At 41.5% G+C, this 24650-nt stretch overlaps 3 protein-coding genes across 17 annotated transcripts in view; 2 read left to right on the forward strand and 1 right to left on the reverse strand.

The window, feature by feature from the left end:
- Positions 1–10042, forward strand: part of RSBN1L (round spermatid basic protein 1 like) — a 50500-nt gene extending 40458 nt beyond the window's left edge. For both annotated transcript variants that reach the window (XM_031506994.3, XM_077783648.2), the window contains one exon: positions 79–10042. In XM_031506994.3, coding sequence (XP_031362854.3) covers positions 79–732 — 654 coding nt within the window. In that variant the 3' untranslated portion in view covers positions 733–10042. The remainder of the gene's footprint in view (positions 1–78) is intronic.
- Positions 9976–13937, reverse strand: TMEM60 (transmembrane protein 60). Of its 4 annotated transcripts, none has more exons than XM_085569348.1 (3): positions 13864–13937; positions 13433–13482; positions 9976–10627 (listed from the first exon to the last, which is right to left on the reverse strand). In XM_085569348.1, the coding sequence occupies exon 3, from the start codon at positions 10583–10585 to the stop codon at positions 10181–10183; it is 405 nt and encodes a 134-aa protein (XP_085425474.1). In that variant the 5' UTR covers positions 10586–10627; positions 13433–13482; positions 13864–13937; the 3' UTR covers positions 9976–10180. The 4 variants fall into 4 exon arrangements, with proteins under 4 accessions (XP_085425474.1, XP_021384537.1, XP_021384535.1 ...); XM_021528862.4 differs by having other exon boundaries at positions 13765–13931; XM_021528860.3 differs by lacking the exon at positions 13433–13482.
- Positions 13938–14299: 362 nt separating this feature from the next.
- PHTF2 (putative homeodomain transcription factor 2) overlaps positions 14300–24650 on the forward strand; it is a 75723-nt gene continuing 65372 nt past the window's right edge. For 4 of the 11 annotated variants that reach the window (XM_085569327.1, XM_085569337.1, XM_085569336.1 and 1 more), the window contains exon 1: positions 14340–14479. The gene's annotated coding sequence lies outside the window, so the exon portion shown is untranslated. The other 7 variants (XM_085569329.1, XM_077783649.2, XM_085569331.1 and 4 more) reach the window with 7 other exon arrangements.

Below are 24650 nucleotides of genomic sequence, written 5' to 3' on the forward strand. Positions count from 1 at the left end.
AATCGCACTAGGAACTGATGGGCAAGTGTCCTGAGTACTAAGTCAGAGTTTTCACCTTTCCCCACCTTTTCCCTACAGTGTGTCCAGTGGGTTGATGATGCAAAACTTAATCAGCTGCGAAGGGAAGGCATTCGATATGCCAGAATCCAGTTATTCGATAATGACATTTATTTCATCCCGAGGAATGTTGTGCACCAGTTCAAAACAGTTTCAGCTGTGTGTAGTTTGGCTTGGCACATCCGGCTCAAGCTCTATCATTCAGAGGAAGAACTCTCTCAAAACACAAATACTATTGAAGCAGGGACCTCTGCAGACCCCAAGTCTTCGGTTGTTGGACTTCAGACTGACAGAATTTGTACTGTGAGCAAAGATACCACCGAAGACACCAAATTCCCAGATGCTCTGCAGACCAAGTACCTGCAGCAGGAATTTTTGCCGATAAAACATGAACCTCTTGCATCTCTCCGAGTAAAAGAAGAACCCATGAATGTTGATCTTGTTGAAAAGACAGTGACACCTAATGACGTCGGGGGACAGAATGTTCAGGCTAGGCTGGGTCACGCTGAGTTGACATCACTAAAGTTGGAAATGGATTCTAAATTTGAAACCTGCAACAAGGACTTACAAGGCAAGTTGTGCTCTGGAGGTCACGTACATCCAGATGATACAAGACAACCTAGCTCATCATATCCAAAATTGCATGGACAAAGAGAGGATGATTTTTTGTGCTGAATTTGTATATAAGGTTTTAAATTCCTTTTTAAAGTTAATGATGTAATAATGTAAAGATCATAAATTGTGAGGCAAGTTTGTGACTTGCCTTCGCATCTGTTACAGAAAATAGTTATGTAGCTTTGTAACATTCCTCAGTGCCTGTCCATAACTGTGAAGTATCAAAGCACTTAGGGCCAGATGCACTGTAAACACTGCAGGTTTAACATAAAGAAGTCTTTAAATAATTTTGAGTTGTAGGTTTTAGAGTAGAGCTGACATTTAACATATATATTTTTTGTAAGATGAGCCAGAATTCTTTTTGACAATTCCAGGCTTTTCCATAGAGCTTATTTATACCAGTTTTTTCATTTTAAATGTGTCAGCACTGTAGTGTAAATATCTTTTTTAAGAATCTTTTTAGTGTGATTTATACTGAAATGTGAGCCGCTTAATAAAGGTTCATAATAACAGATTTGTTTTATTTTTGGGTCTGCAAAAAATAATTCAGTTCAACTGCCTCTCTTAGTGGTTATGTTTCTACCTGCCACTAATGCATAGGATGTCCTTCCGCCATCAGGGTGAGGAGCTGTAGCAAACTGAGGTAGAGCTGAGGCATCTTTGTAAATGCAGATTAGTCAGAAGGCAGAATCAGTCCTCCCTTCACACGATTTCTTAAGGTGGCTTGTTCCAGGCACTCCCCAAACTCCTGCTGTCAGATACTCATGTGGAATAGGGAGACAAACTGTCTGTTTGGAGAGCAGCTGGACATGCAGTGGGCTCCAGGAATGCTACCGGTACCTGCTTGCATCTCTCCAGATGATTTGTGCAAGGGAGCAAACTTTCTCCTGGGCTTTGCCTCTTGGCCCAGCTCAGGGCACAGTTCACATAAAAAGTGAGTTCCACTTCACATTAAAAAAAAAAACCTCAACAAAAAAAAAAACAAACCCACAAAACAAGCCAAAAAAGCAACCACTCCCTCAAATCTGTTATCTGACTGCAATTAAAAGAATATTTAAGTTGTTACTTACCAAGCTAAAAAGGCATCAACTTTGGCAGTGGCCTGTAATTCAGAGAGATACCTGGCTTTGAATTGCTCCCTGTGCTGATAGTGCCAGGCAATAAAGAGGCTGTGTTGCCAGGATGTGTAGTGGGAAGGTTCCTCATGAGTCACAGTTTGGAAGTGAGAGGTGTTTCATTGAGAAAATAATAGCAGTGCCCAAGTTAACTGTTCTCTTTCCCCATCTGTGGAACACTTGGATTCTTTTAGGTTGTGTTCTGAGGGAGGAGAATTTCAAGGCTAGCCAGCATCTGATCTGGTAACTCTGCCGTTTAACCTATTTATTCTCTGTGTGTTGTACTCCTGTGTAGTTCAAACACCGCTGGATGATGCGTCTCTCTTGAACAGCTGCACACAGCAGTGAACTGCCCTACAGACTGTCCTTCAGCTAAATATGTAAAACTTCAGATCCAAGGCCTATTATTTCCAAAGCCCTTTATCTCTGATTTTTCTTGGGCATTTTCTGTGTTAAGTTTTTGTAAGTTGTACATCTTTAAGCACCCAGTTTATAAACTTTGCAATTAGTGGTCACTTCAGCTTCATTTGTAGCAATAGAAAAATGTGATTTTTCAGGCAATGTCCAGTTCAAGTACCTGAGGTCCTTCTGTTGTAAATGCTTTTTTCCTTATAGGTTGTTAAAATTTAAAATGTTACTGCATACTCACAGGTGTTATTAAAATCAGATATTTATTAGATAAGTGCCCTGATTGGTTTAATCCAAAATAGATTTGTCAAGAAATTATTAATTAATATTTGAATTGCTAAACATTGCTCCTACATAGCCATAAATATGTATTAGAGAAGCAATAGAAATGTGAGTCTCTTGGATGTGGCTAATACGTCCTTAAGTCTTACTACTGTTTTCTTTAATTCTGGCTAAGAGATTACTACCAGTTTGCCAGCCTCAGGGATCTTTCTTTCCCCTTTGCTGTGAGCAAATGATTAATGGGTGATGTGGTAAATTATTGCTCTAGCAGATTCTGATCTGAAAAAATTAATTTGTTCACGTAAGAATTTGATCCTTCCTTATAGCAGGAATGTAGTCTCAGCTCCCTTTATTGTTTTCTGGATTTTCTGGAAATAATGCTTCCACCTGTAATCTCTGGCTTTATGAACATCCATATACAGTTACTTGGCCATCCCTGTTCTCCCTGCTGCCCATGGGAGAACAGCAACAGAGCAGAGCTGCAGGCTGTAGCTTGCACCAAGCATGCAGCTCTGCAGGTGGGATAGATGAGGGCTCCAGCTTTAGCCAAACCAGCCTTGCCAGATACTGCTTTCAAAAACAAAAACCACACCAAAAAAAAAAAAAAATCCCAAAACTATTTAGTTGACTCAGAATAACAATTTTACCAGTGTGCTGGTTTTGCATATGTTGACCATTTGTTTGGGTTCAAGTCATTTTTGGTAACCTGTCAGATTTTAGTGAGGTGTGGACACACAGCCCCCAGAACAGCTGCCAACTTTCTGCAGCATAGGCCTTGTCCAGACATAAATAATCAATCTTTTAAAATTATGAGCAAATACAACTTTATACTTATTAGTAGAACTTTGTTTCCTTTTGGAGACCTGCTCAGTGCTCTTGGCTGATGTGGTCTTGAACTTTTGCTCAGGTATCTTGGTCCTGAGATTTTGCTTCTGAAGTGCCCACATATTCAACCCATTTTTTCCTTACCACTTTTAGAATTTTAAGAGATTTTTTAAAGTGGCAGCTTTTTTGCAGTTTTAATGTATTCTTTTGGTCTTTTGAGACAGACTAGATTCTCACTTTAGGCATAATTCCTTGCAGACAGAATTTATACCATATTGGGATTTTCAATGGCTACCAGACCTCCCTTTGCATTTATGGATGTCTGCAGTCTGGGCTGACTGGCTGCATTACTGTTTACTTTTTACTTGCTTTTTAAAAAAAAAGATTTAAAAGAAGTGTCCTCTCCCGATGGTATGTTCATTTTAATGAGGTTGTCCTTTGAGAGGGGAGTACTTTTTCTGAGAATTTCACCTTCCAAACTGGTCATTAATCTGACAAAGGCCTTGCTTCAGTCCAATGCTATAGCCTTTATTCCTGCTACATACAACTTCATTTTCAGACTTTTGCTTCAGCAATAAATCTTTCATGTGTTCTGCTGTACTGAAATTAGTCCTTGCTTATTGCTTTTCCCCCTTCTCTAGATTTTGGTGATATATAAATCTTTGTTATTTTGGCTGAAATCTCCAGTGTTTTAGTTGTCTCTCTTGGCCCTTGTTCTTGTGCAGACTGGGGAGAGCTGCCTGACGCCATTGGTGCTGTTCTTATCTCCCTGTATGTGCAGTGGTGTACCAGTTAATAACATGATGTGCAGAAAATTCGATGCTTTCCTATTTCCTAGATCCTGGTACATATTCTTGGGTAGCAAAGAATTACATTGTCACAGTTACTAAAAAAGCTTTCAAGGGGGTAGCTACATTTTTTTTTTTTTTAATGTTACTGGATCTTTTGCATTTCACTAGCAACTGACTTCATGTGTTACATACAAGTGTTACTCAGTGTTGTGCTACCCCCAGCCCTCCAAATGCCTGAAAATTGACTCTGAAAGAACATTCACATTACAGGTACTGCTGGCATGCAGATTTTCCCTTCCTTGTTACTATAGCGAATATTTCAATACTACTTTAACTGAAATATTAACTCTCTCTAGTATTAGAAATAAAGTATTATTTCAGAGGGTGATGATTTAATTCTTCATCTGTGAAAGAATTCTGTGGTGATAAATAAAGTTGATTTTTAAGTGGATATACCATGTGCACAGTAAATAACTTGGAATTGCAAAAGATGTAGGAAATGGAAATCTGAAATAGTAGAATGCTGCAAAGGCAATCCGAACATTACAGATTTGGAAAATTGAGTAAGTCTTCCAAGAAATACAAGACTGGTATTCATTTATCAAAATGACTGTTTTTTAATATCTGCATGTGAATAAGATGCTGAATTGACCAAAATAAATCCATGATTTTTCCTTGTTCATTGGCAGAATGAACAATGTTGTGAGATAGTACACTGCCACGTGACCCTGCTAGGCTGAAAGCTGTACTGATTCTGATCAGGAGATCAAAGAGCTCCTCAAGCTTCTCAAGTGTAATTTTATTTATTTTCTTGTAGCAGTCAGGTATGTAGAGAGCCTTGTGTTTAGGCAGCTCAGCACCTGTACCTTACCAGGATGTATCCAAGCTGGAAACGGAAAGGACAAGTTTTCACTGCTTTGTGCTTTGCTGTCAATGACTGTCAAGAATGTTTGATTTGATTATGAGTCACTGTGTTCAGCTGATATTTTATTACTTTCTTAAACAGATGAAATGCACTTTAAAATTGTATAGACATTACTGATATTTTGTGCAGATCCCACTGAATTTGCAGCATATGTGGGAATATTTGGGGAACTGATTCTCATCAGTCACTCATTTCATTTTTCTTAAAAATGTGAGTTATTTTGTGTTCTGTTCAGAAGCAGTGATTGACTTCACAATATTTAGGTTGCTGTTTCTGTTAGAATCATCAGGGATCCTGACGTTAGAAATTTAGTGTATTATATTCTAACCACTGTTTTTCTCTGTGCTTTGATGCTGATATGATCTCTGCTTTGAAGCCGTGCTGTACTTGAGTGCCAGCTAAACATTGATCTTCTCTTGTTCTGGTCATGCTGATAGATGAGTCTACTGATGAGGGCGTTAGTCCTAAATAGTCCTTTAATATTTGGTGTACAGTTACCTGATACAAATGTTGATTAAAACAGCAGTTTAAACTTCTATTTTTATCAAGTTTGATTTTTCAATAGCTATTTTGATACTATGTTTTATCATTTAATATGCCATCCACTGGAATGATGGTGCCATGTTGGGTGCAGCTCAGGCCTGTGTTCTAAGGACTGTGCTTTTTATGGGAGCTTTTTCATCTGGTTGTGTTGAGACAAAGTGGGGCAGTTAGAAGAGAAAGCTTTTCCTTGTGTCTGGAGATGAAAACTTTGAGAATTAGACCTGTGTGGGAGACTATGTAACATGAGACTGCTAATTCTTTATTCTTAGCATGCAAGAGTAACACTCAGGTACTTGCCAATGTGAACTGAAGCAATTGAGAGTTCTAGGTAATCAGAGAAATTGAATTTTTAGATTATCAAACATCTTTAAGAGGTGATTTTTTCATGAACTTCAGAAGGAACACTGAGATAAAAATTAAGGCAGATGAACTAAGCTCACATTCTCATTGTTTTCCTGTTTCTTGCTCTTAGGCTGTTCTGCATTGTAGGGAGACTTTTCTTATATTTGTCTGCTTGGGATGTTGGTTTTGTTAGGAAAGGCAGATCAGAGGGAATGGTGTCAATGAGTTGCAAATTTTTCTATTCTTTATCCTACTTCAGTACAAGTCGGAGGAGAAAATGCAGAATTTATATTGAACAGTACTCCAGTGGTTCAGCTGCAGAGATTCCTTAAGTTGCCTTAGTTCTCAAAGCCTGATGCTTTTCAGCAGCAAGTTGATACCCAGGCCTATTCAGGTCTGCAAGGTTCATATGGGAGATGAACTCCATCAAAACCTTAAAAACCAATAAAGTTACAGTGAAAAGGTGCAAATGTTCTTTTCACAACTCAGCATAGTTGTTTTTACTGGAATCCTAATTAAAAAGCATAATGTGTTACATGATAGTAAATTCAAACAACTTATTTCTGAGGATGCAATTATCCAGGAGCTTTATTACTGAAAAGCCATGTTATTTTTTTCCCAAAATTATATTGATGTTAAAATAGGGAACACCTGATATTAAAATTCTGAGTTTCTGGGAGTCTCATAATTTTCACTTTCAATTCCACTTTGTTCCACCCAATGTTTTACACAGTAGAAATAAGAATATGTTCATGAGGTTAGGCAAATATTTTGCTTCTGTACTATGATGCAGATGTGTGAGAAAATAATACTGATAATATATCTCTCAAATGGTTGTGTACCTCTGTCCTGTGCTAGCTCATCAGGCTTTGATACTGCCCTTTGTGCCTGGCAGTGCATTTTGTTTCTGCACACATTCTCAGAGCATTCAGGTTAAACTTTGTTACAGGTGGAAATGCACATGGTCACATAACTGCATTTTTCAAGTATAAAAAGAACACAAAATTGGATACTGTTCTACAGTGGTGACAAATCAAGAAAATCAGTATGAACTGGCAATTGAAAATTTTAATTTCATGACTTTTCACATGTGTGTTAATGATTTTCTGTAATCAGACAAAGCAGATACTTGCCTGCAGTGCATGCTGAAGTGTTCAAACTCGTATAAATGATGGAAAGAGAGAAATTAAGTGGAATGTATCTTTCCATGTCCAATATATATCATCAGTACAGGGAAATACTTCCATTTAATTCAACAAGCTTTTGAATTGCAATTTCAAACAAAACTCGCAAAGGCCAAGTTCTCTCCTTTGCCCCCATCAGCTGCTGCAGGGAGTTGAGACAACATCCTTGTGCCTTTTTTATCACAAATCAGTGTGAGCCATCTCAGCATGGAGCTCTCCTTTTCCCTGCCACCTTCAGCAAATTCGCTTTTCACTTGTTCTATCCCGTTACTGAAGATCAGTTGGTAAATTTAGGAAAATGTGTGAGGAGCATTGGTTCCACTTCCAAGCTGTGATCAGCACCACTGAGAACAGTGTAATTATGAACAGATGTAAGTCGTTCCTGCAGCTGTTTCTGGAAAGGTCACAGTGGGCTATAGTGTACTTTGTATCACAGATCCTTCTGAGTGAAGTTCTGATAAGGCACAAAGATCTCAGCACTGTTCAGGTCAGTTAAATGAGATACAAAATTCTCAAAAGGGATATGCTTTTGTCCAAGTTTCCCTGTAAAGACAAGGAAGTTGGCATGACACCAGCAAGAAGCATCTGCTTCAGCTTTGCGAATCATTTATTTCAAAGTTTGTAAACCTTTAAAAAAAAAAAAAGCCAACCCCACAACCAAAACTGAAATTGCTATCTTTTTCTATTGAATTAGAGGCAACAATTAAAAGGAGATTTGTAAGGACTGTGTGTGATTCTAGTTAATTAGAGATGCCAAACTTTCAGATAATTGTTACATCTGTGGAAGAGAAGGGGTTTATTAAGAGGGCAGAGTCACCATTCACAGCCTATCTTGCTAATAATATACCAAATTCCAATGAAGACAGTTCTTATTCTTCCATCTTTTGTTTTATGTCATAACAATCAATTACCATCATCAGCTCAGCTGATGCTCAGCTCTGCTCTCCTGAACAGCATGGGGCTGTTCTGGCATCCTCTGGAAGGGGGTTTGGAATTTTATTCTTCTAGAATCATCAGATGGGAAAGGAGTATGGGTATTATTTTATGCTTGGTCCCATACCTTCCACAGTGTGTGTGTGTGTGTGTGTGTGTGTGTGTGTAGATAAAATCATCTTGTCTGAGGTGCTTGAATGCTTGTTACAAAGTTTACCTGAATTGGAGGTAGGGCTTTAGATACTCTTCATAAATTTTGAAAGTAGCCATAACAAATGCACAAGGTCTAGATTGCCTGCCATGGAGTGGCATTCCATTCCAGGCAGGGGCTTCATGGCCCAGGTTCCCATTTGCAGAACAGAACCATGTGGGATGTGCAGATGAAGCCTGTTCTCTCCACCCCACACACATGTACCTGTGGCACCTGTGTGTGCTCACTCTTGCAGCTCCTGTAGCCAGCAGGTCTAAGAGCATGTTCTGAGATTAATGTACCCCTCCCCACAGCTCATCCTAATCACAAGTGCCAATTTTACCTGAAAAACCACTCAAAGCTGTCCACAGGAACCTCACATGAATGGGCAAGAAGTCTCAAACACAGAGCAAGGTCCTTCCATTAAGTATTTTTCAGAACTACACAATGCATAGATACACCTCCTACAAACAACTGTTCCTGCTAGGCACTCCCCATGAATGACCTGATGTACATATCTTGGGGCTGGGTACATGGGTTTGCTTAGTAAAAGCCTATGAGTTATAATAAAAATAAAGGGTTTATAAATATTTTACATTTTTTAACAACCACTGCAGTTTAGAATTCTTTTGTCTGTCTTTTCTCCTTTAGCAAGGTAGGACAGTCAACCACTCTGAAATAAATATGACTTAAATACATTTTATAAATAATTTGTTACCTGATATTCTGAATTGTGATTCATTGCCTTAGAATGGAACATGTTCTTTGTTTTCTTAGATAAAACTCTTTCAGCAGTCTCCCACAATATGGTTCCTCTGTATTTTATCCATGTCTGTGTGATGTAACAGCAAATGACTAAATGCAAACACTTCCACAGACAAAAACAGTTGAATGTACATACTTAAAATTTTATTAGTGAAACACTTGTCTAGGTATGTCCTGTTACCGTAGACTGTTTTTCATTCAATTAACATTCTTTTGTCTCAAGGAAGTGCAAATGGATCAGTACTTTCAGTATGCATGTTAATAATGTCCCAGAAAACTACTACACTTGAATTTGGTGTTACTGTATCTCCCGAAAGAGCACTTCAGTCCACAAAATACACTTGTAGTTGCAGTTCTTCCCTGAAGTCCTATTCACGTTACCTGAAAAAGGTAATTTCATCATATTTGAGTTTGTCAGTACTCCTTGAAGCCAAGGCTTCACCCCCAGAAATTTAATATCCTCAGGTATTAAAAACTGTCTTGTCACTTTGGGCAGGTACAGCTGCAGTACTGAACTCACCCTGTATTTTCAGTCTCTTGCAACACTGGTGATTTCTCACTTGGAAAAGAATCACCAATGTCTCCCTCTTCTCTGGATCTCAGGACTGCTGGTACAGCTCAGCTACCAACTGTGTTCCCTAAAGTTAACATTGGTTATGGGCTGTTTCAGCAGCTTAGAAAACTGCTTATTTTTACAACGGTAAAGGAATCTCGCTGTCCAAAAAAAGAAAGGTGTATTACTTTATTCATTTTCTTGCTCTTATTTGGCTGCTGTCAATTGTTACTGATTTTTAAAGCAAATTTAGCTCCTTATGGAAATTACTGTTAACTGGTTATTTGTTGACTTACAGTGTAAGTAGCAGAAAATGTTAGTCCTCTTTCCCAGGATTACTCAATGTGCTGGATACTCTGTGTAGAACATTTGTGGTTTCTTTGACAAGGTCTTCTACCTGCACGTGAAGAACCCATGTAACAAGCAACAATAATCATATTAGAACAGTTATGTTGAACAAATACTTTTATTTACAAGAGCATATGTGAGTTTTAAAATAAAAAAATGAAACATGTCTACTTTCAGTCTGCTTTAGCTTAAGTCTCCAGCTCGACTCATTTGGCTTTCTAGTCTGAAGATCAAATCTGTGGCAAGATGATAATAATCTAGTAATTTGGTGCCAATCTTGGCACTGGGAACCACTTGGCATAGCCTAGTCTCTTCGTACATAGAAGATATTATATCCAAGTTCAACCATGCCCCCGATCAGCAAGGCCCAGAGCGGGATGAAGACGTAGGCCAGTTTCATGGTGGTGAAGCGCTGCAGCTTGGCACACAGGGCGAGGCAGAAGGCCAATTTCAGCAGCATTGCAATGAGGTACCACACCTTCTTCTTCATGTTCTGGGAGCCATTGCGAGGGTCAAAGCCAGACTTGCAGCGTCCAGCCATTTTTACAATTAACATAACTAGAAGAATTGTGTCAAATATCCACACTGGAATAAAAATGAGGAACCAGTTCCATGGTGCTTTCTCATCCAACTTCAGCACCAGCATGATCAGGAAGAGTAAGGTAAAAAGCCATGTCAGCAGCACTCTTTGCGCCAGGGACATTCTCATTTAAACAGCTTTGAGAGGAAGGCCTTTGCTGTCAGCAGCAACCTAACAAAACAAAAAGGGGGAGGGAAGGCATCAAAAAATGGCACTACACCACCATGAGACATATTCCACAAAGGAGACCAACTCCTCTTTCTTGCTTTCCCACTCCTAACCTCACCCACATGCTGCTTCCTAGCCCTGTCAGAATTACCATGCCCAGCTGAACAGTGTTCCAGTCCACCATTCCCTTGGAGTGTCTTAAACCAGCTGTGTAACTGCCTTAATCTGAATTGGTTCTGTGAAACAAACTGTACTTTAATCCTAAACAAGCTGTCAGACTCATTTAGGGATTTTTGAATGCTAAGAATGTATTTAGATCCATTTTCCACCAGTAAATGAGGCACTCACAGCTAACGCTTGAAAACAAAACGTAACAGTTCTCTCTCTGTAACAAAATAACCACAGTAAAACGTGAAGCAGCACGAAGGAGCACAAAAGCCCTCGGAGGGATCCTGCAGTTTGCAGAGCTGCAGCTGAAGTGATCTGAGCTCAAACTGAGCCAGTGAGCACTGCCCAGCTTTCTGTCAGCCAGCAACCTTGAAATTACTAAAAGCTACAGATAACGTTTGCTTTTTGGCAGGTATCTCAAGTATTTCAGACACTGGCTGACAGGTTTATTGGCTGGGTAGGATATTTAAATTTCTCTGTAGTCATGACAAAAGTAAAACAAGACAAATGCATCTGCCACAGTCATGAAAGTGAAGTCTTTAAAACCTTAACTGGATAGTTTTTACCACTGCATCTGCCAAAAGCCTTTCACTACAAGTGTAAAAAACAACTGTGAAGGACTGTGATCTTCCTCTAGATTTCATGCTACAAAAATGAATAATTTTTACCTGTGAAATGGTGCTGAAGTAGGTATTTTATTATTTTAAAAATTTGAATTTAAAATTTTTACTAATTCCCTTTAGAACACAAATAGTCTTTCACCTGAAATAAGAAAATAAGCTTTGATTTGTTCCAGAGTACAAAAATATTTGCATTACTGAAAGTGTGATGTTGTGTTCTGAAGCATTGAATCCTCCACAGATGCTGAGGAAAGGACAAGAGCTGCTTCCCCTCTGTGCCCAGAAGCTGCTGCTGCTTCCTGTGTGTTATTACCAAGGCACACAACATCACCTCATCATAGCTGCTCAACTCACCCAACAAACAGAAATCTACTGCCACCCTTTTTTTTTTTTTTTTTAACTGGGATAGTTTTATGCCAGATTAGGAAGTTGGACAAATTCTGTGGTCAGATATGATTTGTTGCTAGAAGGAGGGAAATAAAAGTTTCTGTCTCAACTGGTTATGAGATGAGCTGCTACCTTACAGTGAGGGGATAACAATTTTGTACATCACCAAAATCATCCTACAGTTTAAATCTGTGTCTTCTGATACACGGTTCAACAAACAGATCTACTATTTTATTCAGTCTGAGTTTGAAGTTTGAATGGATTTGATTTAGTGGATAATTTAGTGGATAGCAGTAAGATTTATTGCAAGAAGATACAGTTTTGCCTAAAATATTCTAAATTTGTGTTGCAGTCAGTGCATCCCCTCTTTGTTTTGGTGCTGACACTTGTGTCCAAAGTAGGCCAGTTCCCTAAACTGAACTAGAAAAAAAAAAAAAAAAAAAAAAAAGTTTAAAGTAGGATTTTGTAGCTTTGCTTTTCACAGTCTCAGTTCTGCTCAGATCACCAAAGGTCTGGTTAAAGCCAGTTCCTGACAGGGTGGAACCAAGACCCCCTACCCTTCTGTTTGTTGGGGAAGAGGGGAAGCTCAGAAGCAGCACTCAAGAGTTAAGGGGACAAAAAAATTGGAGGAGGTTTAGATAGGATTGTTTAGCTCTTGTTACAGAAACAAACCTAAAACAGCTGGGCAGGGATAACAGAGCAATTACTATGTCTGGCCTAAAGCATTTACAGTATTTTGAAAACACTTCCAATATTCTCAAGTGCAAGTCTGTGGCTAAAGTGAGGAATCATGATCTGAAATAAAGTTTCAACGTTCTTTTCATGAGAGTGTTTTTCAAAAACAGTTCTAGAAATCAATGCTGCAAACACTACAAGAAGGAGACTCTCATATTAGCAAACTGGAGAAAGCAGAAACCAAGCAGAAACAGACTGGAAACTTGGGTCTGAAAGGAGAAAAGAAACTCAACACTCTTAGAAGTATCAGGTTATCAGATACTCAAAGAAGGTGCTATCACCTGTCTCCAGAGGAAACACAAAGCTACTGAAGATGTATTAACACGGGGTTACTCAATTTGAAGGTTGTTCACTTGAAAATACTTTCAGTTTGCTAAGAACCACTTTACAACAACTGGAAAAAGCAGACAGAAACGGGAAATGGGAAAATGTTACACAGTCTTTCTCTGACCTAACAGAAGTTACTGCCAGACTGGGCAGGACTGCAAGGCTCCAGTCAGTTTTAGAAGCATTTTGAGATGAAAACTCAAGAAAATCCAAGTGTACTTTTGAAATCTTAGAGTCCAAGTAAAGAAAGCTATCAGATTTTAAAGGCTGAGAGCTGGATATAGAGCTGACATAACAACGAAGGGTTTGATGACATGGTGCATTTCATTATCTCATGATGAAAGAAAGATGATGGGAAAATTCTTTGCTAGAGCCCAGCTATCCCAACAGGAGGAGTGACACTGGGAGAAGGATGCAGCGGTGCTACGGGTCTGACCTGGCTCTTCAGTGAGAACACTGATGGGATGTCAGAGTGGGAAAATAAAAAGCTCTTGACTCCTATTAAAGGACCTACATAGTTAGAGAGAGAAGATTTTCAGTGAGGAGAAACTATCCAAGGAGCATCACTGACCTTGGTGGGATGACCTGCATAACGAGGATATTATGATAGTTAATTCTGTCCTGTTTAGGAGAAAAACATAAAGAGGGCAATTTACGCACGACACTCAACTCAGTAATAACAACACGAAACTATACATTTAGATTTAAGCCTTGAGCATCGCCTAGAAAAAGTCCTGAAATTCGTATTATGGTGAAACCATATTAAACAGAACCCTAGTTCGATTAAATATAATTTTAGAGCTTATTCTGATCGTATGGAATCGTAATTTAACACTTCGAAAGAAATATTTTAAACCGGTAGGCCCGGTTTAAAACCCCATTTAAACACAGCTTTGTACTCACAAACTCGGCCCCTCCCTCGGCCTTGTCCCGCCAGGCCGCGCTTCCCCGGCCGTGCCGGGGGTCCCTGAGGCGGACGCCCCGGTCGCTCCCGTCACCTACCGGCGATGGCGGCGCATCCCCCGGTCCGCGGGGCCCGCGCTCGGCTGAGGGGGCGCGGGGCCCGCCCCGCCCGCTCCGCCTCCGGGAACCGCCCGCCCCTCACCCGCCCCGCGCTGCTATTGGCCAGCGGGGACGCGCGTCCTGCCGCCCTCCATTGTCATTGGGCCACGCCAACGTCGCTCAACTTAGCCCCGCCTCCCTCTCCCAGCCGTCGGTGACGCCCCTCGAGCTCGCGCCGCCCATCCCGGCCGGCGGCCGGTCAGCCCAGGGCCCCGCCCCCGCCTCCGATTGGTGCGCGGGGCTGTCTGTCCCAGCGGCCCCGCCTCCACCCCGCCGCCTGTCCGTCGAGCGCAGCCCCGCCTCCCTCGCGCCCTCGTTGGCCGCCAGTCGCGCCTCGGCCCCGCCCCCGAGGCCGGAGGGGCCGCGCTGGCCCCGCCCCGGCCCGGCGGCGCGCGCGGGTGGCGCGCTGTTGCTGCCGCCGCTGCCGCCCGGGCGCGCGCGCCGCTCCCCCTTCCCGCTTCCCCCGCCAGCTGTTGCCTCGCGCGCGCCTTCCCGCCGCCTCGCGCTCCCGCCGCCGTTGCGTGCGGCGCGCGCTGCCCCGCGGCACCCGCGAACGGTGAGATGGCGGCGGGGGGGGGGTCCGGCTCCCGGGGGGGGCTCCGGCCCGCCGGGGCACCGCGCTCCCCGCGCGGCTGGGGAAGGGGCCGGCCGGGGCGCGGGGACCCGGCCGGGGCGAGGCGGCGGTGCTCTCTCGGTTCTAGCGGACAGCGCGGCGGAGGCGCAGGGCGCACATCGCCGGCGGGGCCGCCGCGGCTCCCCTGGCAGGACGGCGGGAGCGGGGCGGCCGCCGCCCCCCACCTCCCCCGGGGGAGCCCGGCCGGGGCAAGGGCGGGCGGCCGCGGCCTCCGCGGCGCCGCGGTTCGCTCCGGCGGGAGCCGGCGCTGCGCCGGCGCCGCCGGGGCGGGGGTCTGAGCGCGGCTCGGAGCGGCCCCTGCCCGCAGCGCCGCGGGCCCGCAGCGGGTCTGGCCGCGCCGTCCCGCAGCCGTCGGCCTCGGGGCTGCCGAGTCCTCCGCCGCCGGCGTCGGTGCGGGCGGCGGAGGTGCAGGAGCGGTGCGGGGCCCTTGCCGTGCGCGGGGCTCTGCCTGCCGCTCCGGCTGTGCTGTAGGCGCCTTCTCCCCGCTGAGCTGCTTGAACGGGCCGTGAGCTGCTTCAGTGCCTGTGTCAGGGGATAGAACGTCGCTTCTGCTTCCCTTCAGAGGTCCTGAATTTCAGCATCTTCGTGTTCGTCTCTGGCCTCGTCTCGTGTATTCTTGTGTGTTCCATGCATTTATGTTTTCTTTACCCTTTTTCCCCCCCGTCTTTTCCACCCTAAAATAGTGGCAACCTGACTCCAGCTTATCCTTGGTTTTTCGTTTGAGAATCAAAATGTTAGGGAACTTCTCATCACTCAAAATTTATGCTGTCACATTCATTTTCTTTGTGTTTTGCTGTCGTTTCTGTGAGAAACAAAGGAACTGAGGAAAATTTACCCCACGGTACTAGAACTGTGCACGTGTTTGTTAATTTTACTTCTGTTTCTCATACCGTAGTCACTGAGTGTGTTTCTCAGCTGTATCAGATTCAGTGAAACTTTTGAGTCCATAGTGTCAAGCTCTGTGCCTGGTATTTTGCCTTTGACTGCTTTTACATGTTACTGGTCACTTGAAAAGTAATGCTGCCAAGTCTTGCATTTTGCTCCGAATTTGCCAGCGTCTTACCCATCTGTCATATAATTAACTGGAAAAAGTAATTAATTGGAAAACCTGACTTGTTGAAAGTACTTTAATTAACGTTCTGAAATTCTTTGTGATGAAATGTTCCTACAGAAAATACAGCTTGTCATACAGTTTGGAGACACGAGTTCTCTAATAGGAGTGAGACTGGGGATGGTGTGTCATCAGTAATTTGTCTGCTTATATCTTCTTGTTGATGGTGTTAAAACAGATGGTGGTGTCTGTTTTATCAGGGAGAAGTGCATCTTCAGCTGCACTTGGAGTGGTCAGTAAGCAGCAGAAGGATGTATTTCTGTTACATATATTAGTGCTTGTCATCAGACTTTGTTTTCCTGAGGTTAAGAGGCTAAAAGTGTTTTGTGCAAAAATCTCTGTGTTATAAATAGCTGTATGTATTTGTCTATTTTTGTAGCTCTGAAGTACTGGTGATCTTCTTTGGTTTGCCTCTTTGGTTGTAGCTCCCTGGAAAGGATAATCCTGTTCTCAGAAGTTTTATTTCTGTTCCAGTAAGTTGTTTATGACTGTATGTATGCATATCACCTTGATGGACTCCATTGTACAGTATTTGCAAGCAACTTTCATTTCTGAAGGTGAAGGTTGAGAGCAGTACTTGGAACTTGTGTATTTTAGATCCCAGTCCATGTTTGAAGTGGAATGTTTGTGCAGTTAAACGTTCTGTTGCTATGTTTTACTGCCAGTGTATGTTTTTATTCTGGATATAAATATTACAAAGGATAAAACATGAGCCTGAGTCACCAGAAAAAGAATTCAGAAACCTAGTTGGTTTCATTCAATGTTTGCACTATAATTTTTTCCCTTGTGCAGAATGTGACATACAAATAAGTTGACAGTAATTGTTGGGAACTCCATGGAGAATTTCAGGTATTCTGGTAGTACTGGATTTCTCCCAAAGCTCAGTTAGCACAGCTTGTCTCAAAAAGTTGATCCCAGCTGTATCCATAGCTGCCGGGCATTGGTGTGAATTCTGGGAGAAATCAAAGTCCGGTAGGTTTTGAAATAGGAAACAGTATTAGTGTGTTTTAGAGGGGGGACATAGGTGTGTTAAAGAATTCCAGTCAACCTCGTTTGAGGCAGTTGACCAGGCAGTGAGGGGTGGAGCGCTGCTGGACTTGAACAATGCTGTTCCTGTCACAGCTGGCAGGGGTCACTGGAAAGCAGTGGACTTTATTTCTTTCCTAATTCTTAAAAGATACATATACTCTCTTCCTGGGCTTTGTCTATGTATCTGTATTATTTTTAGTAGAAATACTGTTGAAGAAATTTTTTGTCTTTTCTCAGGACCCATGTGACTGAGAATGATACCAGTCAAAGATTGGGGTTTGGTTTTTCCTTTGTGTGTGAGGAAGTTATTTTTCTCATAAACAATGTTGTTTATGGATTCATCATCAGACAGTTTATGTGGATTTTTAGCAAGACTTATTAAGGGCATAAAGCTTGTACAATTGCCCTCTTTGTCTTCTCCCGTTTGAGTCACTTCTTACTCAGATAATGAAACTGAAGTTAATGGCAACTGAAAGACATTAACTACCTACACTGTGACAAATTTTTATAAAACTTTTGATAGGTAGTGTCTCAAATTAATATTCCTACCCAAAAAAGGCAGTCATAATTGTGTCCCTCCGTTCTCCAAGAAGTGAGCAGCTGCGGGGCAATCTATGTGCTAAGCTCTGAGCCATCAGCACTAGCCTACTTTGACTCCAGCCAAGCACTTGGGATGGTTGTTACGATGGGTGGGGGGCAGGAAAAATATTATGGGTGGGGACAATGGTAAAAGCAGGCAGACGTAATTGCTTCTGCCCACAGAGCAAGGTAGGCCTGTTTTTTCTCTAATGTTTTTTTGTTTTATGAAGGAAACAAAACAAAACTCAGGGGGTACCTGTCAGAGATACAGCTGCATCTTCCTGTTTGAGCACAGTGGACCACCAGTTACTCAAAGATAAGTGGTGGTGTGAAAAGTAAGGCTTTGAAAGCTTTTAATGTCATGTTTTCTCCCTGGAGTATACTGTGCTGTTATTTATAAAGGTCCTTCTTGATGGGTGCAGAGGAGGAAATGGTTAACTCTTTAAAGAAATTATATTCGAATTTTTAAGGAGGGCTCAAAGAGTTTTATAAATTGCCATAGGGGAAAAAAGAGTTAATACCAGTTACAGCAATAATGTATTGCTATGTAATGTTGGGGTATGCTCTACTTTTCATCACAGAATAATTTAGCAAAGGGTCATTGGAGGTCATCAGTCTGGTCCAGACCCATCTCAGAGCAGCTTCAAAGTTAGAGCAAACATGTGTACATATAGATAGATAGCCATTGTGTTGTCAGAAATTTAGAAATACAGCTTGTGTTTGTGCTGGGTTTTTTTGTTTGTTTGTTTTTTTTTTTTTAGTTGAAGGGGAGGATATCAGGAGGTTCCTAGAACTATTCTCTTATTATTAAATCTATGCATGTGAATGGGATTTTTTCCAAATTTGTTTCTGCTGGGAATGCATGTAATATTCAGTATTTAGTTCTTTGCTCATTTGAGGTGGTCTTGGTAGATGTTCTCCAAAGAGCTTAGATGGCTTTCTTGAATAAGTCCAAGCATTGGACTCCTATTTGCAAATAATTTGTGGTTCTGTTCTTAAAAAATAAAATACCACTGCAGAGTGGGAGAAGAAATTAAAGCAATATCACATCAAACGTGAAATCGTGCAAGCCTTGCATTTTGGAAGTTGGCCAGTGCCAGATGCTTTTGGGGTTTAGGTGGTTGGCAGATGCTGGCTTGGCAGCTAAACACGCTTCGTGTTGATGTGTCCAAGGGACAGTTTGTTCCGTGTGTGGCTCATGCTCTCCTTGGTGTTGGCTTCTGGCTGTTGTGCGGTCAGGTTCAGGGAGTGTTTGGATGGCCAAATACAGCCCAGTGATCTCTGGGGATGCTTTCTTGCATCCTGGGTTATGAAGCTTGAGATTCCCTCAGCTGTGTGTTTATTTTTTTTCCTTTATTATTGTTGTTATTGTATGTTTAAATAGCAGCTTTCTTTTTGAATGGGAGTTAAATCTTGGCTTCAGTGACTTCCTGTGACAGTGAGTTTAACAGTCTACTTATGTGTTATGATATTTCTCTGTTAAAAATTTAGCTTTGCTATCCTCTCAGCTTAGTTAATAAATAAAGTTGCCTGTATTACTGGGAAGATGTTGTATTCTTGACTTTATTTTCTGTTTTTCTCTTGAAGTCTCATTTAATTAATTATAATGCCTTATTTTTCTGTTCATAGTTTCCTGTTTCAATAGAAGAGTCTTTCAAGTTGTTGGTAATTCATAGCCCTTCTCAGAACTGCTCCCTCTATATTTTAATATTCTTCTCCCCGTAAAGTAGGTGTACTTCAAATCAGATTGCACAGCTGATAACAGAGCTGTACTGCAGTGGTTTCCTTGTTTTCTCCCTTTTATTCAGGTCTCCCTGCTCTTCTAACTGTATTATATTGGATGGCAGAGCTGACAAAGTTCCTTTCTGGATTTGAAATATCATTTTTTAAGGCCTTGAGTGGTGTTCATAGTTTACTCCCCCTGCCTTCCCGTACAGATAACATTGACATGGTTGATACTGAATTCCATTTATTTTGCCTTTTCATTGTTAAAATTTATGCATATTCTTAAGCTTTGCTAGTTTAAGATTGCCATCTAGAAATGTTACTGCTTCAGGTTTTCTTTTCTTCTTTGCAGTATAAAAGATAAATATAGTGAGCACTGCTGGACCTTTCTACAGAAGCTTAAAATTTGGAATAATAGGACAGGGTTCAGTTCACTCTATTTCAGAACTTAATTTAGCTAGTACTTCATAAAAACTCTAGTCTACTGGTCCAAATAGGAGGAGGAGAGGAGAAATAGCCCTAATTAGTTGACATTACTGTGCTAATGGTGCTTGAGAAGGTTTATGGGGAGAGATGCAGAGTGTTGAAGCTGGCTGTGGTCAGAGCTCATGGGCTCAGCAGGGGCAGCCAGAGCCTGGGAGCTGTCTCCTCCGTGATGGGCTCCAGGGCTGGAAGCTAGTGACTAAGGACAGTGTTCTGTGGTGGTACTAGTTTAGAGTGGTTAAAACCCTTGTGGAGCCTTACAGCGCCATCCTGACCTTTGCCATCACTTGTGTGGACGTGTCTTTAGGAAGAGATTGCATCCGCTTGAAGTTCCCTGTTTAGGGCTCTGGGAGCCAGCAGGAATGTGGGGCGTCTCTACCCTTGCCTGTCAGGGCCTGATGAGCAATGACATGGTGTCTGTGTTCGTCTCTCTAGTAAAAGTCTGACGGTTGGAATACTTACCTGGAATTTGCCATTTCTGGATGCTCTCATCCTTTAGCAAGGTAGTCATCAAGCACATGTATGCTGTGTGAGGCCCTGAATGTCTGCCTCTGTCCCTACTGTGTGCTAAGGTGTGTGAAAGCTGGTGTGTGGGAATCCAGGGCTTCCCTCTGGCTGCTCTGGAAGGTCTGGAACCCTGCAGGGGGTCAGGAACCCCCTGGACAGAGCCCCGAGAGACACTGTCTCTGATCTTTGTCCATGGAAAAAGAGTTTTCAATCTTACAGGATGAATTAAAAGCTCTGAGTGTTTGATATGAGTAATAATTAAGTGTGTCACGGGTGGAAAAGTAAAATTTTAAAGATTCTAGATTAGGGGTTCAAAGGGGACAAGATGGAAGAAATTGAGTGTGTTTTGTCCTTTTTCTCCTTCTTCATGCCCTCCATGTTTCACTGTAGTGTTGGCATTTTTCTATTGGTTTAGGTTGGGGACACACTGTTCAACGTAGGTGACAGATATTGGCACGTTATTGTAAATCTAGCACAGGTAATTTCTGGTATTTAATGTTTGTAACATCCCACTGAGGGCAGAGCCCCACACGCTGCCCTGCAGGACAGAGCTGCAGCAGGGCAGCAGAACATGTTAGAGATAAACAGAATAAACAACCTTGAAACCAGCACAGACCAATTATGGCTTCTTCTTTGGCAACGGGGCAGAAAGAGACTTTTTACAATCTCGGAATCATCAATACCACAGATTCCGACACTAGTGGAACATGGAGAGACCAGACTAGGAAAATTTAGTCTGTTTGGTTTCAGGATTAGGGTGGTTCTGCATGAAGGAGAATGGGGGTTTGTGTGCACTTTGCCTTGGGCTGGCACTGAATGGAGGAGCTGCAGGCCAGTGGTCTGTGATCCAAGGAGCTTCTGGGCATTGATATCAGGTGATCAGTAGCCTGCTCTGTGCAGACTGGAATGCTGCTGTTAATCTTCATTATCCAGCTAGCTGATTGCAGAGAAGAATGTTGATTCCAGATTTTGTTCAGGGTTTTGGCTGGTTTTAATCAGTGTCAGTGTTTGGTTTTCATAGATAACAGACTATTTGGAAGTCTTTGATATCTTTCCAAAGGTTCTTTGAAAGTCCACATATGTTCTATCACTTGCTCTTGTCTATCAGTCAGTTTGACATGTCCAGAAATACTGATAGACCGAGACATGATCTTCCTGTGTAGAAACTGCTGATTAGACCCTATCAGATAGTCTTTCGGGTATAATGGTGTTCCATTTTTAATGATTGTTTTGAGGACCTTGCCAGATACACATGTAAGGCTTGTTACTCTGCAATTCCTTGCTTGGATCACTCCAGACACTTTTTTTTTTTTTTAAGAATTTAAAAATTCATGCTCAGCATTTTCGACTCTGTTCCTACAGAACAGTGGCTGTTACAAGAGACAGCAGCTTTTTTCAACAGCTCAGCCTCTTCATGCCTCAGCTGCTTCAAAACTTGCTGGATAACTATTTATAGAACGTGATGCAAACTTGGTGATTTAGGAGTGGTTTTCAGCTTCCTGGCTGTAGTCATCAAGAAGCCACAACTCTGCTGTGCAGTGCCTGGTGACAGATAAACATGTCTTCCTAAACAAAAGTCAGTATTTCCAGTGAGCAAGATTTATTATTGCATTAAGAATCTCAATAAAGAAGAAAGCAGCATGGCATTTTATTTCAAATTGGTGACTATATTTGTTTGTTGGGAGTTTTTTTTCAAATATTTGTTAAGGCAGCTATATATATATATATTTGAAACTTGATGTTTATAGACATTCTGTTCCTTAATAAAGTTGTTACAGTTGTAAGAGCAGATGTATACATGCAAGGTTTCAGGGATTTCTCAGTATAAGGTTGCAAATGTTTAATGGGATATGTACGTGTGTGCATGTACTATTCAGTACAAAAAACAGGAATAGAAAGAACTTGAGATCAACCAGGTCCTGGTTTTTATTTAGTTTTTTTTTTTAAAGATACAGCATTTTCAGAAATGGCTTTTAGATCCAATGTGGTTACAGCAATTACTGTATTTGGTGAGAATTTTGAAACAGACACCCCTTTTAGTAGATAAGCAAAATTCACTTGAGTATAGTTCCCTTTAAGGGCTTGGAGTTTTCTAATTATTGAACAGCGGGATGTTTTTAAATATTTGAAGCTTTCTGCTAATTGATAAATACTACAGCAGGCTCAAAAGCAAATTCTGTGAGGTGTAGAATCTTGGGCTCCTCCATTCAGAATCCTTCCCCCCCTGTTTTTGTGGATTGGGTATCTATGAGATTGTGTCAGATTATTTCAAATGGAGCCATGAACCAGTTATGTAACAAATTTACAAAAGTTGCACAGATTTTAATGCAGAGATTCCAGAAGCCTCTGCAGCAGTTGCAACAACTGTACACAATGTTCTTTTACCATAACCTGAAATAAATCTCAGAAATCCTGATAGTCAACATTTTGTTGCTATTTCGGACAGTTGTGTAATTCACTGACGAAACAAGTATTCCTTGGGTGACAGTTATTTTGTGTGGCATTTCTTTGCTTCAGATATTGGTGGCTTTGCTGTGGAAGTGAGGATGGCTAGGTTGAGTCTGCTTCCAATCAGATTTTTGAAAGCTAGTTGTCACTACATGCTCTGTGCTGTGTCTGTGATATCTACCTGCTTGGCTAGTGAGTGATAAAGGGCATGAGCTTATAAGGAAATATGCAGCAGCAGGAATAGGATCAGATGCAGTGGTTTGTGGGCAGAATACTGAGGCCTGAGAAGGTATCAGCTTTTCATCATCTGACATCTTACTGGAGGCACAAGCAGGCATGGACATGCTGCCAGATGTTTGTGTCTGTCATCATATAAGACATGTTTGGTACATCTCTGTTCAAGAGCAGGGTTTGATACACAGCAGCATAGGGTCTGATTCATGTCTTATTGTCGCTGCTGTTGGCCTGATGAAGGAGACAAACAAAAATCTCCCAGAATAGGCATCTAGGCATGTTATTTTTTTTTAATCGGTTGCTTGGGGTTGATTGCAATTTGGGTTTCAGGTTTTTTTGTGGGGTTTGGGCTTTTTTTGAGCTGGAGTGAAGGGCAGAGTTTGAAACTTAACTCTCACGAGCAGCATCCTAGGAATGCTGGTAACCAGTTCTAGCAGAGTTTTGGTCTTCCTTGGGGAAAGCAAATATGTTAATTCCTTTTTATTTACAAACTGTTATGACCTTGGGTTGCAAGACAACCTGGGGGGGCTCAGCAGGCATGGCAGGAAGAATACTTTTCATGCTGGTTGCTGGATGTTATCCTTAAGTTAGCAGTGTCTGGGGTTTTCTTAATTTGACTATTTTCCTTTGGTTTTGACTGCTGCAGATTTTCTTAAGGGTGGCTGGAAGGAACATGATAAAACCTCCACTGAAAGGTATGAACCTGGGAGTGACAAGTTTCTCATTTGCTTGTATACAATTTGCAATTCTGAAATGCTATTTTGAGAACAGTGATGCATAGATAAGGTACTTAAAAAGAACAGTGAGTACATTGCTTAGTATTTGATGTTCCCTTTCAAAAAGGAGATGTAGGTTTAATGGTTTATGTGTAATACACATGAAAAATAAAGGTTCTTTTGGAGCATTGCTTTAAGGCTTTCATCCTATTCTTTGTAGCAGTGGCAGAACACCCCTGGGTTTAAGTGGAGGAAGGATGAGTCCTGGTAAGTTTAGTGCTGTATCTGCATTACAGGGATGCCTCTTTTGGTTTGTTGTGTCATGGCAGAATCAGCTTTTTGTCAACAGCGGATGCCTAATGTGACTAAGCTGTTTATTTGGCTCATTTAAACTTAAAGTATCAAATAATGTCAGCAATTTGATGAAAATGTTAATTTGTATTTTGACGTTGAACTTAGGAAGTGAAGTTTTTTTTTCCTTCACTTTAAAGTTGTTTTCTAGCTGTGTCTGACACAAGTTTAATGCTTTCAGAGAGTCTGTATGATACAAGTGTTGCAATAAAGTTAGTAGTTTAGGCCATAGTCTTTACTGTTCTATGTCTTTTCTTACTCTACATGCCCGGGAATCTTAGTGAAAAGACACCTGTGATTGTGAAAGTGCAATATGTAGGATCTAACATAATGGTAAAACAGTTCTATCTTGGAAAGCAGTTGAAACCAGGTTGTAGTATTCTCATGGCTTTACATTATAACCTTTTTAGAACTGCCTTTATTTTTCTGAAGGCACTAAAACTCGATGACTTTTTAAAAAACATTTGATGCAAAAGCAACCTCGGTTTTGCAGTTTTAATTCTGATGATGTATAGTGAACATGCAACTTCATTGCATCATCAGTCTGTGATCATGAGTTGTGAAGGACACTCAGGTCTTGACTCAAACTCTGGATGGTATCCTGACCATTCTGGTTGGGATTGCTATAAAGGGAACAGGTTCCTTGAAATATTTAGTGATTCACAGTGTTTACAGACAGGGACACCAACTATTTGCCTATGCATCCTTTCTTGTGTTGTATTTTTAATTATGTCCTTTTGCTAGTTGACACTGCTTAGACTTATATATTCTTAAAAACCTTTTTTTTTTTCTTTGTCACTATGGAAGAGCACAATTTTATTCTTAACTTCTGTCAGTTCTGATTGCTTTAGACTGTCATTTAGAAATATATACATTTATGTCTGACTCGGGTCACCAAAGCCTTGTGGGA

This window comes from Lonchura striata, chromosome 1A (genome assembly GCF_050655825.1).
Source record: "Lonchura striata isolate lonStrDom1 chromosome 1A, ASM5065582v1, whole genome shotgun sequence".
Taxonomy (NCBI): Eukaryota; Metazoa; Chordata; class Aves; order Passeriformes; family Estrildidae; genus Lonchura; species Lonchura striata.